Raw genomic sequence first — 13,058 nt, 5'->3', positions numbered from 1 at the left:
AAGTGAAATTTCAAATGGCTTCTCCTTTACACCTGATTTTTCCACCATTAACATGAATTCCACAAGATGTGGCTGCTAGTTTAATTGCATGCCTGAATTTCAAGACAGGGATTGAAAGGCCTCATATTCATGGACTCGCATTGTGCATAGCAACTAAATGAGTAACTTGCAGTAGCAGGGACACTGTGGACACTGTGGCTCTAAAGAAGGGTCAGGACAAGGCAGAGCTCATGCCTTCATCATGTAGGTACCAGGGATTCTTGTTTCATATAAGTGCAGAGGGAACTCAACTGGTTCCTTTATCTTGAGAGATATATCCACATATCCAAAAAGACTAAAAAAAAAAAAAAAAAAAAGAGATAAAACCACAATGTGTTTGACTGAAGTTTCAGCCTCTTCAATTCATTTAAGCTTCAGCTCAAATTAAACTTGAAAATTCTGGATTCCTTATAAGCACCATAAAGATTGCAACCATATGCTTGCTTATTTGCCAATTTGAAAAAGAAATTAAGCATTCTTTTAGGAGTGACCCAACCGGTCAGAAATTGTACATCTGCAATGAAATGGCTGTATTTTCAAGTGTTACTGACGTATTACTGCTTTTATTATAATCCTGTCTCTTAATGGCACTTGCTTTCCGAGTATGTCAGTTAGATTAACTTAGGGTTGAAGTGCACATAGATCTTGTATGTAGGCTTTTTTTTGTTATGACTTTTATTTCTGCCCTGAATGGAGTGTCATCAGAGGAGTCAGAGAAACAATAACCCAGTTCTGCTTTGACTGTCCATCATACTGCATTTTTTCACCTTCCAACAGGATCATTCTGCATATGTAGCATAGGTCTAATTTAGGAAGTCTAAGCTTGCATGTGTGTGCTAATGCCATGTAGCAAAATCACTACTGATAACTTTATGGGAGTTGTTCAAGGTACTTTAGTTCTCTCTGTCTCTCACTCACATTGAGTGGTATGCCTAAGTACTTTGGCTCTTAGAGTCTCTGAACTGTTGTGTAACAGCATTAAAGGTGCCTGAACTAATCTCATATAGACAGATAATATGCCCCTGGTGATCTTGATATGATATTTTAATGAAAACAGTATTTTGTAGTGCAAGACAAATGATTTGATACAATGCTTTTGAAAAGTAGCTAATTTGTTTTAAATATAGCATTGTATTACAAATTTAATATTCTCCTAGGGCTTTATGGATTCGTGTTGTAAAGCGAGAACAATTTCCTGAAAGCCAGATTCCTGGCATGCGTCTGAGGTGTAGTGCAATTCGCTGCATCTTGATTTTGCACATGCAGTACGCAGTGTGTGAAAGGCAGGATCCTAAAGCACTGTGTAGTATTAAATCCTATAAGAAAACATTACAGTGATGGTAAGACATTTTAGAGGATGGGGACTCTATTAAAGTATTCAGTCGTGAGGTCAGTAACAGAGTGAATTGTGGTCAAGGGGGAACAGGTGTGTTGTATGACTTGCTTTGTAAAGAGAAGGATAAAAGCAAGACCTGTTTTTGCTCTCAGAAGCTAAGAAATGGAAGGATGTCACATCCACACGTCAAGATTGTAGGAACAGCAGCAAAGCTTGAGGCATTGTTTAAATGTAGTTGGTGTGGCAATTACCCATTTTTTCCTTTCTTTATGGCCATAAGGAATAAAAACCAGAGGTTTACAATATTTTTCACACCAGACACACACTTGACATGGGATATTCTGGCACTCTTCCCTGTAGTTGCCAGAAATTCAGTGCTTGTGCAGGTTTGGCTAAAAATCTCAATGCAACTGACCTGATAATGGGTAACAGATGACAACAGAAGATTGGAGTCCTTAAGATCAGTATTCCTTCACTCATCAAATCATACCGAGTGTTCCACTGATAGAAGAGACATTACTATGTTGCTGTTTGCTTTTGCAGAGATATCCCCAACCAAGAGGCCAGAAGAAAAAGAAAGTTGTGAAGTATGGAATGGGTGGCATGATTATCGCCTTGCTGATTTTTATTGTCTGGTTCCCACTGCTCTTCATGTCTTTAATCAAATCTGTTGCAGGCATCACGAACAAGCCTCTAGATGTATCAATCACAATAACTCTAGGAGGTTATCAGGTAAAAAAAGAAGACAAACTAAAAGAAATATCTGGTTTTGCACTGTATTTCCTTGTGCTGTGCCTTATTCCCTGCATCGAATTTTCTGATTGAAAATCTCCTGGCTTATGCAAAAATCAGATAAACTCACATGAGTGATTCCCTTTGGGTTAAAAACATGTTTGTTCATCGCTGATGTAAAATATTACCTTCACTTGCCAGTTAAAAACAGAACCTGCTGGCAGTTTAATCTGAATAAATTATCCTACATCAGGAAAACTCAGGTAATTGATTACAGGTCCCCATGGTAAATGTGAGATAATTAATTGGAAGTAGTTTGCTTCTTAGTGGAATAATTTCATAGTCTTCTCCTGTTGAAATGAGTGCCATAATTGTCTTGGACTGTGAAGCACAGGATGCTGTACTGTGTACATAGCAAAAGATTTGAAGTAAATGTGACAAGTGTGTGTTCTTTTGTTTCCCAGCCTATTTTTACAATGAGTGCTCAACAGAATCAGCTCAAGAGTTTGAATCAGACTGATTTCAATGCGTTTCTGGGAAGCTATAGGGGTAACGCTGTAAGTGAAATGTAGACTACCTCATTACTTTAAAATGTATGCATGTTTCCTTGGAGGTCATTTGTGAGTTTTGTTTATGTAGTCAAGTGGTCAGCAGCACCGCCATCATTTGGAAGATGTGTCCATAAAGGGAGTTTGTACTAGTAAAGGTTTGAACAGATCATTTATCAAGACAGGTCTGGGTTATAGAGTGAAAAGTTACTGTTAATTAAGCATCTTTGCACAAAATCACGGAAGACGGACAGAAACGGCAGCTGTCCTGTCATCCGAATAGATTGTGTCCTTCCCTCTGAAGGACACAAACCTTCAGGAGATGTGGTGCTGTTGGTGTAGTGCCAAAACAAGTATGTTGTGGGGACACAACACTGTTAGCACTTCTAAGCTCTATGCTCCTTTCTGTAGTGCATGTGGCTTTCACCTCCCGTTGAGGAGACATGGTGCTGTCAAAAGAAAATGTGTATGGCTTGGAAAAGTTTTGACATTAAAATGCCTTAGTTTAAACATAGTCTCGATATTTCATGGTGCACTATACACAAAGTTATCATTATTTTATATAGCAAAAGAAAAAGACTAGTATTTAGCAGAAACTGTTGCATTACTAAAATAATTAAATTTTGATCAGACACCGCTTTAAAGAAGTACTTCCTTCTAGCCCATTAAAGAATTAACACCTTTTAATATTAGATGCTACCAAATAGCCTGGGTATTATCACAGTAATATTGCAGTCTTGATACACTTTGAAAGATAAGGGTTTCAAGTTGCCTTAACACTTGTACACATTTTTCTATGCTAAAAGATGCTTGACAAAAGACAGATTACAATTTTAATAAAAATATGATAACTAATAAGAGGTTGCAGGTGACTTGTGCCCCCTGAGTATTACCAGAATTTCTGAAAGTGTCTGCCATCTCACAGTTGCCAGGCTTGGTATATCATTCACACAGTGACTTATATTTTGTTGTGACCACTGATACAGTTTGGAGTTTCAGTGAAGCTATCAGAGGTACCAGCCAAAACTGGCATGGACTGAAAGCTGCATGGCCTATTGGATCCAGGAATTTAAATGGGGTTATTAGAAACTAAAGGAAATAAGATTGAATATACTCTACAGAGTTTACGTGATGAACTTTCAAACCCGTTTGGGCCAAGTTGACCATCATACTTATTCTTTGAACAGCTGGGCCATTTTTGTTTTGCCTTCTTGGGTTGGTTACACTTTGTCTATTCCTGCCCCCATCTAAAGACCCAGCTGAGACCTGACAAAGCATTCAGTGTAAAGCAATTCATTTCTGATTAATTGAACATTTGCAATTCTGCCTGATCAAGAAATGTGGTTGTGAATCTTGTGAAAAGATCAAAGCACTGAAAGATTATTTTCCTCTACTGCAACTGCAGGCTGCTTTACAGTTTCTAGAGGGCTATGGAATAGAAGATATAACTCTCGCAGATCTAGAAGGGAATTCAAACTCCTTATGGACCATCAGCCCTCCCAGCAGAGAGAAAATGATACAAGGACTGCTTGATTTTTCAGCAGAGTTCACTGTAGTTCTTTCATGGAGCATTCAAAGGTAATTAATATGACAGCTATAAAGTTGATGGATCATTTGCTAAGCTTTTGTTGAGCAGAACAGTTGAACACTTCCCCAGTGCGTTTTTTGGTTTAGTTTTTCAGCACATTCTATTGTACTACAAACCTAAAATAAAATAAAATAAAATAAAATAAAATAAAATAAAATAAAATAAAATAAAATAAAATAAAATAAAATAATGCAGGAAAAAGAGAGGTAGAGAGTGGTGACTTTTGTTACACAGCAAGTTTTGTTGTCTTTTTTTCTCAAGAAATAAATAAAGAAATGGAGCTACTTCCAAGTAGATGATTTAAAAAGAGAGGGTGGAGTTTTCAATGGGACTTGAGGAAGAGGAGGGAAAAGTAAGAAAACTTAAGTCAGTTTTAGATGAAGATATTCAAATAAACTTTGCTTCAAAGAACATTGTTAATGTTTGGGGGACATAGTTAAGGCAGAAAACAAAAAGGAAATAGAAACACTCTCTTTTTAAGGAAATCTCAAACTGACACAAAGCTATGTTTTACATACGCATATACTTGGAGCCATTGTTCTGCCACTCAGCACAGATCAACTTTTTGAGACCTTTGCCCATTTACTTAGTGGTGACTTGGCCTCAGTAAAACACTGCTTTACAATTAAGTTTTTGCAAGAGCCAGCCTAGAATGTACTTAACTGAATACGTGCTGGAGCACACTTGAGTCATCAGGATGGCTTCTTGGCTACTGCCTGCCACTTGGGACTGGGCTAAATTAGAAACGAACTGCCACTGCAGCCCCTATATCTACGTGGTTTTTTTCAAAGTAAATACTTGGTTGTTATAGCAATCCCCAGGAAGAGACCACGCACAAGAAGCAGGTCAGCTGAATCACTGTAGGAGCTCTGAACATGCTGGGTCAGTCCTTACACAGTTGAAAACAGGCTTGTGATGAATCTGCACTCTTTATTCAACTTTATTTGACCCCCCTCATTTTCCTGTAAGTATACAATATTAAGCCAGTGAATTACATCCCTCATTCATTTCTGAACCTTAAATTAATTTTTAATGCCTCTACTCAATTTGCCAGTATACTTACCTAACTACGAACATTCATACACTGGATTTCAAAAAAACCTTTTTCACCCTCAAATTATACCCTGTGGATTATATTGCAACCATGAATGACTGAAGGCAGTAAAGGCTTACCCACGGAGACCTTCCACTTTTTCTCTGTAAAGGGAAACTGCTGTCTTTCACCTAGGCCAGCAGACCACAAGCAGCTGTAAGACGAACCTGATGTACCACTCAGGCAGCATACATGCTATCTGCCCTTGCACATAATTTGCTGGAAGAACTTTGCTGCAGGCCCCAGCAGCCCAGGAGTTGTCTCACCCAGTTGCTGCATCCCAACCCCAGGGCACAACACAAGACAAGGTGCAAAAGCTGATCCTCTATTTAAAAAAAAAAAAAAAAAGCTGTGTTCTATAGCTGGCATGGGGGTCCTGTCACAGCCTGTTAGACACACATTTCTGCTAGGCCAAGGTGGGGTTTCAGGAACCTGTAGCTGACTGCTGAATCCTGTCTGGCAGTACTGTCACCCAAAGTCTGAGTGGGCATCCTATCCTTCCTCCCCAATTCTGATTTGACTGACATGATGAGCAAAATGACATCAGACTGTCACCATTAATGCATGCAAAAGAATAGTCAGAAAAACAAAAAACCTTTAAGACTGTTAGGTGTCCTCTGGGACACGTACACACCATCTTGGGTATAGGTAGCATGATGCTTGCTGTTTAGCAAAGATTGGGATGGAAAGGATCAACGTGGTTAGACTAGTTAGACAACCAGCTCTAGAGTTCAGCAAACACACATTTAGGTTCTGCTCTCATTGTAAGATGACTGTGTGTCTTCCTTTTACTTAAACAGAAATCTCACTCTTGGTGCCAAAGCAGAAATAGCATCAGATAAACTTACCTTTGGCCTACCAGTGAAAACCAGAAAAGATATTGCGACAATGATGTCTGGAAAGCAATTGGAAAAGGTGTAAGTTATTTTCTTTGCCTATTTATATGCAAACCTTCTGTTTTAATCCTACTATCTTAAGGAGGTGAGGCTTGTGCAAACATACCATTTGTCTGCCCATCTATTCACCTCTAAATATTTTGAAGCCTTGTTCACAGAGCCCAAAAGCATTGAAGTCACAGAATAATAACATTGCTTTAAAGGTAAAAAGATGTCTGTTTTGTTTTGGTTGGTTTGGTTTGTTTTTTTTTGTGTGTGTGATAAATTTAGACTGAGAAGACTGTGAATACTGGAACACCACCACCAAGCATGGTGAAGCTATTAGTTGATTTTCTTTGATTTATTAGATAAGCACAGTTCATTGCAGAATATTCATAGTTAAACCCTCCTCTCAGTTACTTGAGTTCAACTTCATTTGAGGAAGTTGTATTGATTAATTTTTCATGCTAAATAACCATCCAATGTATCTCTCATTGTCATTCTTGAATGGTAGTAGATTGGCAAGGAAGTGTTAAATCACTCTGGTCAAAGGGTAACATCTGCAGTCATTTCTGACATCAGATCTTTTCCTGTAATGGAAATTTGCAAGGCAGTAAGAACATTCTCTTATCCGAATATTGAACATTATTGTATAGATGTAGCCTTACATCATTAACAGCAGTGATGCCTCCTTTCAAGTTTGAAAGGAATCTGGCTCTTCCTCTTCCTCCTGGTAAACTGGAAATTACTTTACAGCAGTAGTCTCTAAATATTGCTAGGCCAACACATCATCCCTGAAGGCCACCTGATCTGTTTTGTGGCTGCAAGAGTTGAAAAGTTAAAGCTGAGGTCAGCTGGGAGAATGAAAACCCTGACTGGTTCATATCTCTTAGTAGGTGGAAATCAGATGTCTTTTCTGTAGCACAGCTATTTTTCTGCACCCACTGGGAGGATGTAATCCATCCATAATTCTCTCTTTGCAGGAGGCAAACAACAGCGTAAAAGATAGAGCTGTATTATGCAATAATATTGTTGATTTAAGCATTTTTAACTTTGTCATAAAGGAAAAATGGTTGTGGCAGCTAGTAGACATTTGACAACCTCAGCAGGAGCTTTCTGCCACCACCTCTGCTGGGACAACTTAGCTGCTGAGCTTTTACCTATCTGCTGGTCCTGCTTGAACAGTCATGAAGGACTTTAAATTGACCACCTCCATTCTTCCACAGCCTAGCATATGCAATGTAGCAGTATCAGAGGACTTCCCTGAGAGCTCCCCTTTCCTAGAATTTTTCACTCACATGAGGGAAAAGTTAGGACAGCATCTCTGCTTTTAATTACATTTCTCGCTCTCAGGATGCTGGTAATTTATCCTACATAAGGTACTTTGAGTCCAATGGAAGATCTTCCACAAACATCTTTCTTTTTAAATTTGAAATCCTCCAGATAATACAAACTGTGAAAATATTTCACAGTAAAAGATTCTGGGAAGAATTTTCACTCTTTTCAATGTGTTATTATTTAAATGTCTTTTAATTCTGAAGTAATAAATGTTCTTGCTACATATTTTTCAAGTTTGTTTACTACTGGTGATGTGTTGCCATTCTTTGTGCTGCTTATGTAGCTGACTACAAAAGCAGCTTTGTTAAAAACGTGAACAAAATATAAATCCTACATTCCCTGCAAACACACGTGCCCCAGGTGTGTGGGATTCATGGCATGTGAAAGGGGACATTATGGATAGAGCTCCCTGCTGAAGTACTGACAGAACATAGTTAATAAATCCAGCTAACTTTCAGATGTGACATCTGAACACTATAAAATCATAGTTTAAGCCAAGAATTACTGGGAACTGTGTATAGCTCTGTTAGCTATTTCTAAATTATTTTAGAGGTATAAAAATATGAAATATTTGCTTTCTCATTTTTTCCAGAACATTAGAGACAGTGTATCCATACTACATCAAGGCTCCTAGTGATTCTCTGGCAAAACCCATAAAGCAGCTATTGACAGGTATGTATCCAGGCCATGGAAAACAGAGCACAGTTGAAAGAAGTGCAACACAGTGCTCAAACTTGCACATTTGCTGAACTGCTCTGGGGCACCGCAAGCTGAAATACTCTTACAGTCATTTCTACCTGGTTCCTACAAGGTTGGGGAGACATGAGGTAATAGAGTGCAAGGCAGAAAATGCATCTGGATGTACTTTAGCTTTGTATTTAACAGTAAGGACTCTACAGATTAAAAGTCCGGCTCTTCAAGTCTGCTTTCAGAAATTGCTTTCCCTTGTTTCCTGAGAAACTGATGACAAGTTTCACTTCTCTGCATCTCTTTAATACTTTACCACAAATAGTAGTGCTGTGTGTTTGCAAATGTAGCTTCTCTACTTGAATAATTATATTTTTATTCTATTCCTTCCTTTTTGGCTCCAAAGAATCCAATTTAGATAAATAGGGAATTTCAAAGTTCCCAATCAGAATATGTATAAATACTCATAGATATACATAGTACATACACATGTACATATGTACATATGAAAACCTGTTGGGGTGGAAGAGTAAGAACAATTCTGTACCTAAGAATACTTTGCTCAGCAGAGGTTAAATTTGGCACTCAGGCCTTTTCTTGATCATTGTGTAGTCCATTACAGTTGAAGGTTGAGTGAGCATGTTTATATTAAGTAGAAAAAATAATTCTTGAGAGTGAATCTAGCTTTATGTGTTACCAGTGCTTCACTGTCATTAGTCAATTTCTGTCCTAAAAAAAAAACTCTTAATTTGGGATTCTTCTAAAAGACTTTAATGTCTACATTGCTGATATAGAGTCCCCAGGGCCAGGGTTCAGCTCCTGTCTGTGTGATCATTATGCATAACAGTACAGTATGCTTTTCTTGATATAAAAGAATGTTATCTTTTATAATATCTTTTATACCAAAAAGTAATGATTTGCAGTGGTAGTATCACTTGGACATGCAGAAGCTGACCACTGTACCTCCAAGTCAGATGTGTTTCTTTAGGCCTGAAATGCAAACATGCTGTCTGTCATTGACTCTACAGCTTGAAAATACTTGAATGATCTGTCATTTCTACAGAAGAAAATGTAGGTGATGTGAAACGTTTTATTTATTTTATTTTATTTTATTTTATTTTATTTTATTTATTATTTTATTTATTTAATTTAGGGAAGGAAAACCATAACAGTCTAGATAGATACAGTACTTTTGTACAGAAATTCTGTAAAATGGGTTTTAAGAGAGTTATAACAAACATTTACTCCTACATTGCTTGGTCATTTTATAATTTTATTGGTCAAAGCATGTTATTGGAATCCTTTTAACTTTTGTAGGTTTTGGTAATATATATATATATATATTTATTTTTTTTTCCCCAATAGACTGCAGATGGGAAAATATTACGGTTTCCCTGGTCAAAAATGTGTCTGATGAGGGAGTTCGTGAGTGGTGGGTTTTGAATCAGCTTGGGAAAAGATACAAAACATCTGAAGAGAGTCTTGAACTCTTCATATTCAGTGATAAAGTCAGTCCACCAAGCCTTGGATTCTTAGCTGGCTATGGGTAAGAATGAATCTTTACATAAAATTAAAATAATGTAGATATGGTAGAAGTAGAGATTACTTCATTTGCTTTTGGGAGTGTGTGTTATTTCTTTTTCTTTGTTGCTGTAATGTTTGAACCTCCAGAAATGGGCTTCTGTGGGAGTTACAAATCTATTACTGTTACCTATAAAAGGCTTCATATTTTTAAAGAATGATGTGCCCCTTGATATCTACTCTCCCGTGGGGAGAAGAAAAAAAAAAAAAAAGCAGAAGAAGCACCCTTCGCACCAATTTCCTATTCAAGTAAAATCATTCAAATGATATTAGTTTAACTACAGGTCAAGCTCAGCCGAAGTTCTGACCAGTTTTAGCAACCTTCCCAATCCCATGCATGTGGCCAGGACTCTGGCTGTGAAGCAGTTATGAAACACAGCTTCATAGACAGAGGGAGTCATGAAACTTGTCATGAAACTGAGTCACGCCTTGCTAGCATCATTCTGGAGAACTCCTCATTGGAGATTTATCATGGGAGGTCAGGTAAGCATTAGTCTGTCATGACTGACACATGCTTTAATAAAAAATATTAGATATGAAATCTGACCGATCACATTTAATAGTAAGAAATTGTGGTATTTCTTTCTGTGGCTCCCAAGCTGTAGCAGACAGGACGTGAGACCATCATCATCAATGACTGAGGCTAAATCATTTAAGGCAACAGGCTCAGCTGTGTATGTTCACAAATTCCTGTAGTGTTTGAAGAGACCTTATTTTCCTTCATCCTACAACAAAACAGAAACAGAATCCTAATTATAAATTAATGTTCATTCTGCTGATAGACTGCAATTAGCTGTGTAGATGAGCTCCCTCTCACTTGACTGACCCTTTTTTAAGGTGTGGTTTGAACTCTTTCCATTCTTACTTTTCAGCATCATGGGACTGTACGCATCGGTTGTCCTGGTGGTAGGGAAGTTCGTCCGTGAATTTTTCAGTGGGATCTCTCACTCTATCATGTTTGAGGAGCTACCCAATGTAGACCGAATCTTGAAGTTGTGTACTGACATTTTCTTAGTACGAGAGACTGGAGAACTGGAACTAGAAGAAGACCTGTATGCCAAACTAATATTCCTGTATCGCTCACCAGAGACAATGATCAAGTGGACTAGGGAAAAAACTAATTGATCTCTTTGGTGTCACACTGCGAATCAAGTTGATTTCATCTGAATTTTAAAGAAAAAAAAAGCACAATATTCTCTTAAGAGCTAAGCCTTTTATAGTTAGGTAGCGATGATTTTTCACTGAAGGAGTCCCGGAAGCTACGGCCTTAGGAATCCATGCTGCCTTTCAAATTAAGGATCGACAGTGAAGAAAGTTGGATGATTTGCTGTTTTTAATGTGCCACTCCTCTACAATCCGGGGACTGCTTTGTAATTTAATCAGCAAAAAAATGTTTGCATCTGTGTCTGGTAATTTAATTTTCCAGACGATAATTATTACCCTCAAAGAGAAAAGAAAGGAGTGAACCCGCAGATGACTCCAGTGTAACTTCCCAACCTTTTCTGGAGCCATATAGATTGGATTGTGCAATATGCTGTTGTACATCACTGACATTCAAGCTACAGTAATGGGACGCTGACTAGCCTTCAGGACACCCAAGACCCAGGGCCCCAGTGGGAACTGAAGACATTCTAGCCATACCCATTTGTAGAAAAGCAGAGGTTTTGATGTACAAAGGACACTGTGGACAAACCTCTGTTAGCAAAAAGAATACAAGTAACAATCTCTTTAAATGCCTTATTTTATTTGTACAGTCGCAGAAAACATTTCCACCAAACATCAATGACTTTTCTCAGGAAAAAAAAAAAAAAGCAACAGAAACTTGACACTTTGTCAAGGGTAACTAATGGCTAGAATAATTATGGTGAAATATTGGGATGTTCTGCTGGGCCATTTTCTTCAAAGTTACCGCTTTCCATTAGATGAGAAAAGAAAGTGAATTCAATGACCTAAGGAGCTACTTCATTTCTTATAACCCTTTGAAGACTGAATAGTGTGTGCTTCTCTCTGCTCCCCATGACATGCTTTTTCCCATTTCAATGATTTAAGGCAACCATTGTTTTGCTCTTAGCCAATATTCTTCTTCCAGTGTTTCAGGTATACAAAAATGTTTACATATTCCAAGTCACATTTTTACATCTGAGACGGGTTTTTTTTAAGTTCCCAAATGTAGACATACATATAAGCTTGAAAAATGGCCTTTTTTCTTAAATTACTATTATTAGTGACACAAATGGCTCATTAAAGTTCATTGTAGCGTGAAAATTTACATTTGCAATGTAGGTTTCATTCCATGTTAAAAAAAAATATTGAGAAAAAATGATCATTGAGTGGGTAGGGTATGTTAAAAGGGTATACTATGTAGTTTTGATTCAGTAATGACTTAAAATAAAGCACATGTTGCAAAGTCATTTTAGAAGTATTTTTTTCCTCTGCCTTTTTACATGAAATGGGAAAAGTTTGACATTCTTCTAACTCTGTGACAAATAGATCTCTTTCTTGTAGTTAGCTGCTATTTATTATATGAATAATTAGTTAATCACCAGAAGGAAAATAATACAACATAATTTGCTGGCACATTTTACTGCAGAACTTCATAAAACAGCACAACTGAATGAAGTTGCAACATACTCTGCTCAGTGCTTCCATGACAAATGCTGTCACATCCATTCTATACTGTGAAAAACAACATTTTGAGCACAATGAAGTGCACAAAATAAAAGTCGCTTCATCGTATTGAAACAATAAAATCACTTGGTGACTGGAACTCACTGGAAGACAACCTGATTTCCTCTAAGTGTAATGGAAAGGTGGCTCCTCATATAGCCAGGCAGCATTCCCTGGTGGAGGGTTTTGCCTCATTTCTTCCATACAACCTGTGAATGAAAATCAAAATATACAAGGCAGCCCTGACATAGGATCCAACAGGGATGCTAAAATGTCCTTTGTGGTTAGATGTATCCTTATCTGTGTTCAGTAATTTTAAGGAGGCAACACTGGAAGGAGAAGAGTGAAGGGTGTAATGTGGTTCTTAAAGTACCAGCAGCAGAACCATGCTGGCCATAGTTGGCCTCGGCTCACTTTTTGTCTCCCTCTCTTTAACAAGCACTTACTTTCTGGTGAGAAAACTCTGTCTGCAGTATGAGCTGTACAGTTATTTGAGCTTTGCAGAAATGTGCTGCTCTTTCTTTCATGGACTGATCAAACTTTGAAAATAAAAGAGTTCTTCTGTTGTGTTTTT

General features: G+C 37.7%; 1 protein-coding gene across 10 annotated transcripts in view; it reads left to right on the top strand.

Moving 5' to 3' along the window:
• The window catches only part of PIEZO2 (piezo type mechanosensitive ion channel component 2), a 310,777-nt gene extending 297,725 nt beyond the window's left edge, over window positions 1-13,052 (top strand). For 9 of the 10 annotated variants that reach the window (XM_068671657.1, XM_068671651.1, XM_068671648.1 and 6 more), the window contains 7 exons: window positions 1,919-2,107; window positions 2,572-2,664; window positions 4,061-4,233; window positions 6,137-6,253; window positions 8,142-8,221; window positions 9,602-9,782; window positions 10,690-13,052. In XM_068671657.1, coding sequence (XP_068527758.1) covers window positions 1,919-2,107; window positions 2,572-2,664; window positions 4,061-4,233; window positions 6,137-6,253; window positions 8,142-8,221; window positions 9,602-9,782; window positions 10,690-10,942 — 1,086 coding nt within the window. In that variant the 3' untranslated portion in view covers window positions 10,943-13,052. Of the gene's footprint in view, window positions 1-1,918; window positions 2,108-2,571; window positions 2,665-4,060; window positions 4,234-6,136; window positions 6,254-8,141; window positions 8,222-9,601; window positions 9,783-10,689 lie in introns of those variants that run through there. The other variant, XM_068671656.1, reaches the window with a different exon arrangement.
• Window positions 13,053-13,058: the final 6 nt, after the last annotated feature.

Source organism: Anas acuta, chromosome 2, assembly GCF_963932015.1.
Source record: "Anas acuta chromosome 2, bAnaAcu1.1, whole genome shotgun sequence".
Lineage (NCBI taxonomy): Eukaryota > Metazoa > Chordata > Aves > Anseriformes > Anatidae > Anas > Anas acuta.
Note: the sequence above shows the minus strand (reverse complement) of the source record. Positions and strands in the feature narration are given on the sequence as shown.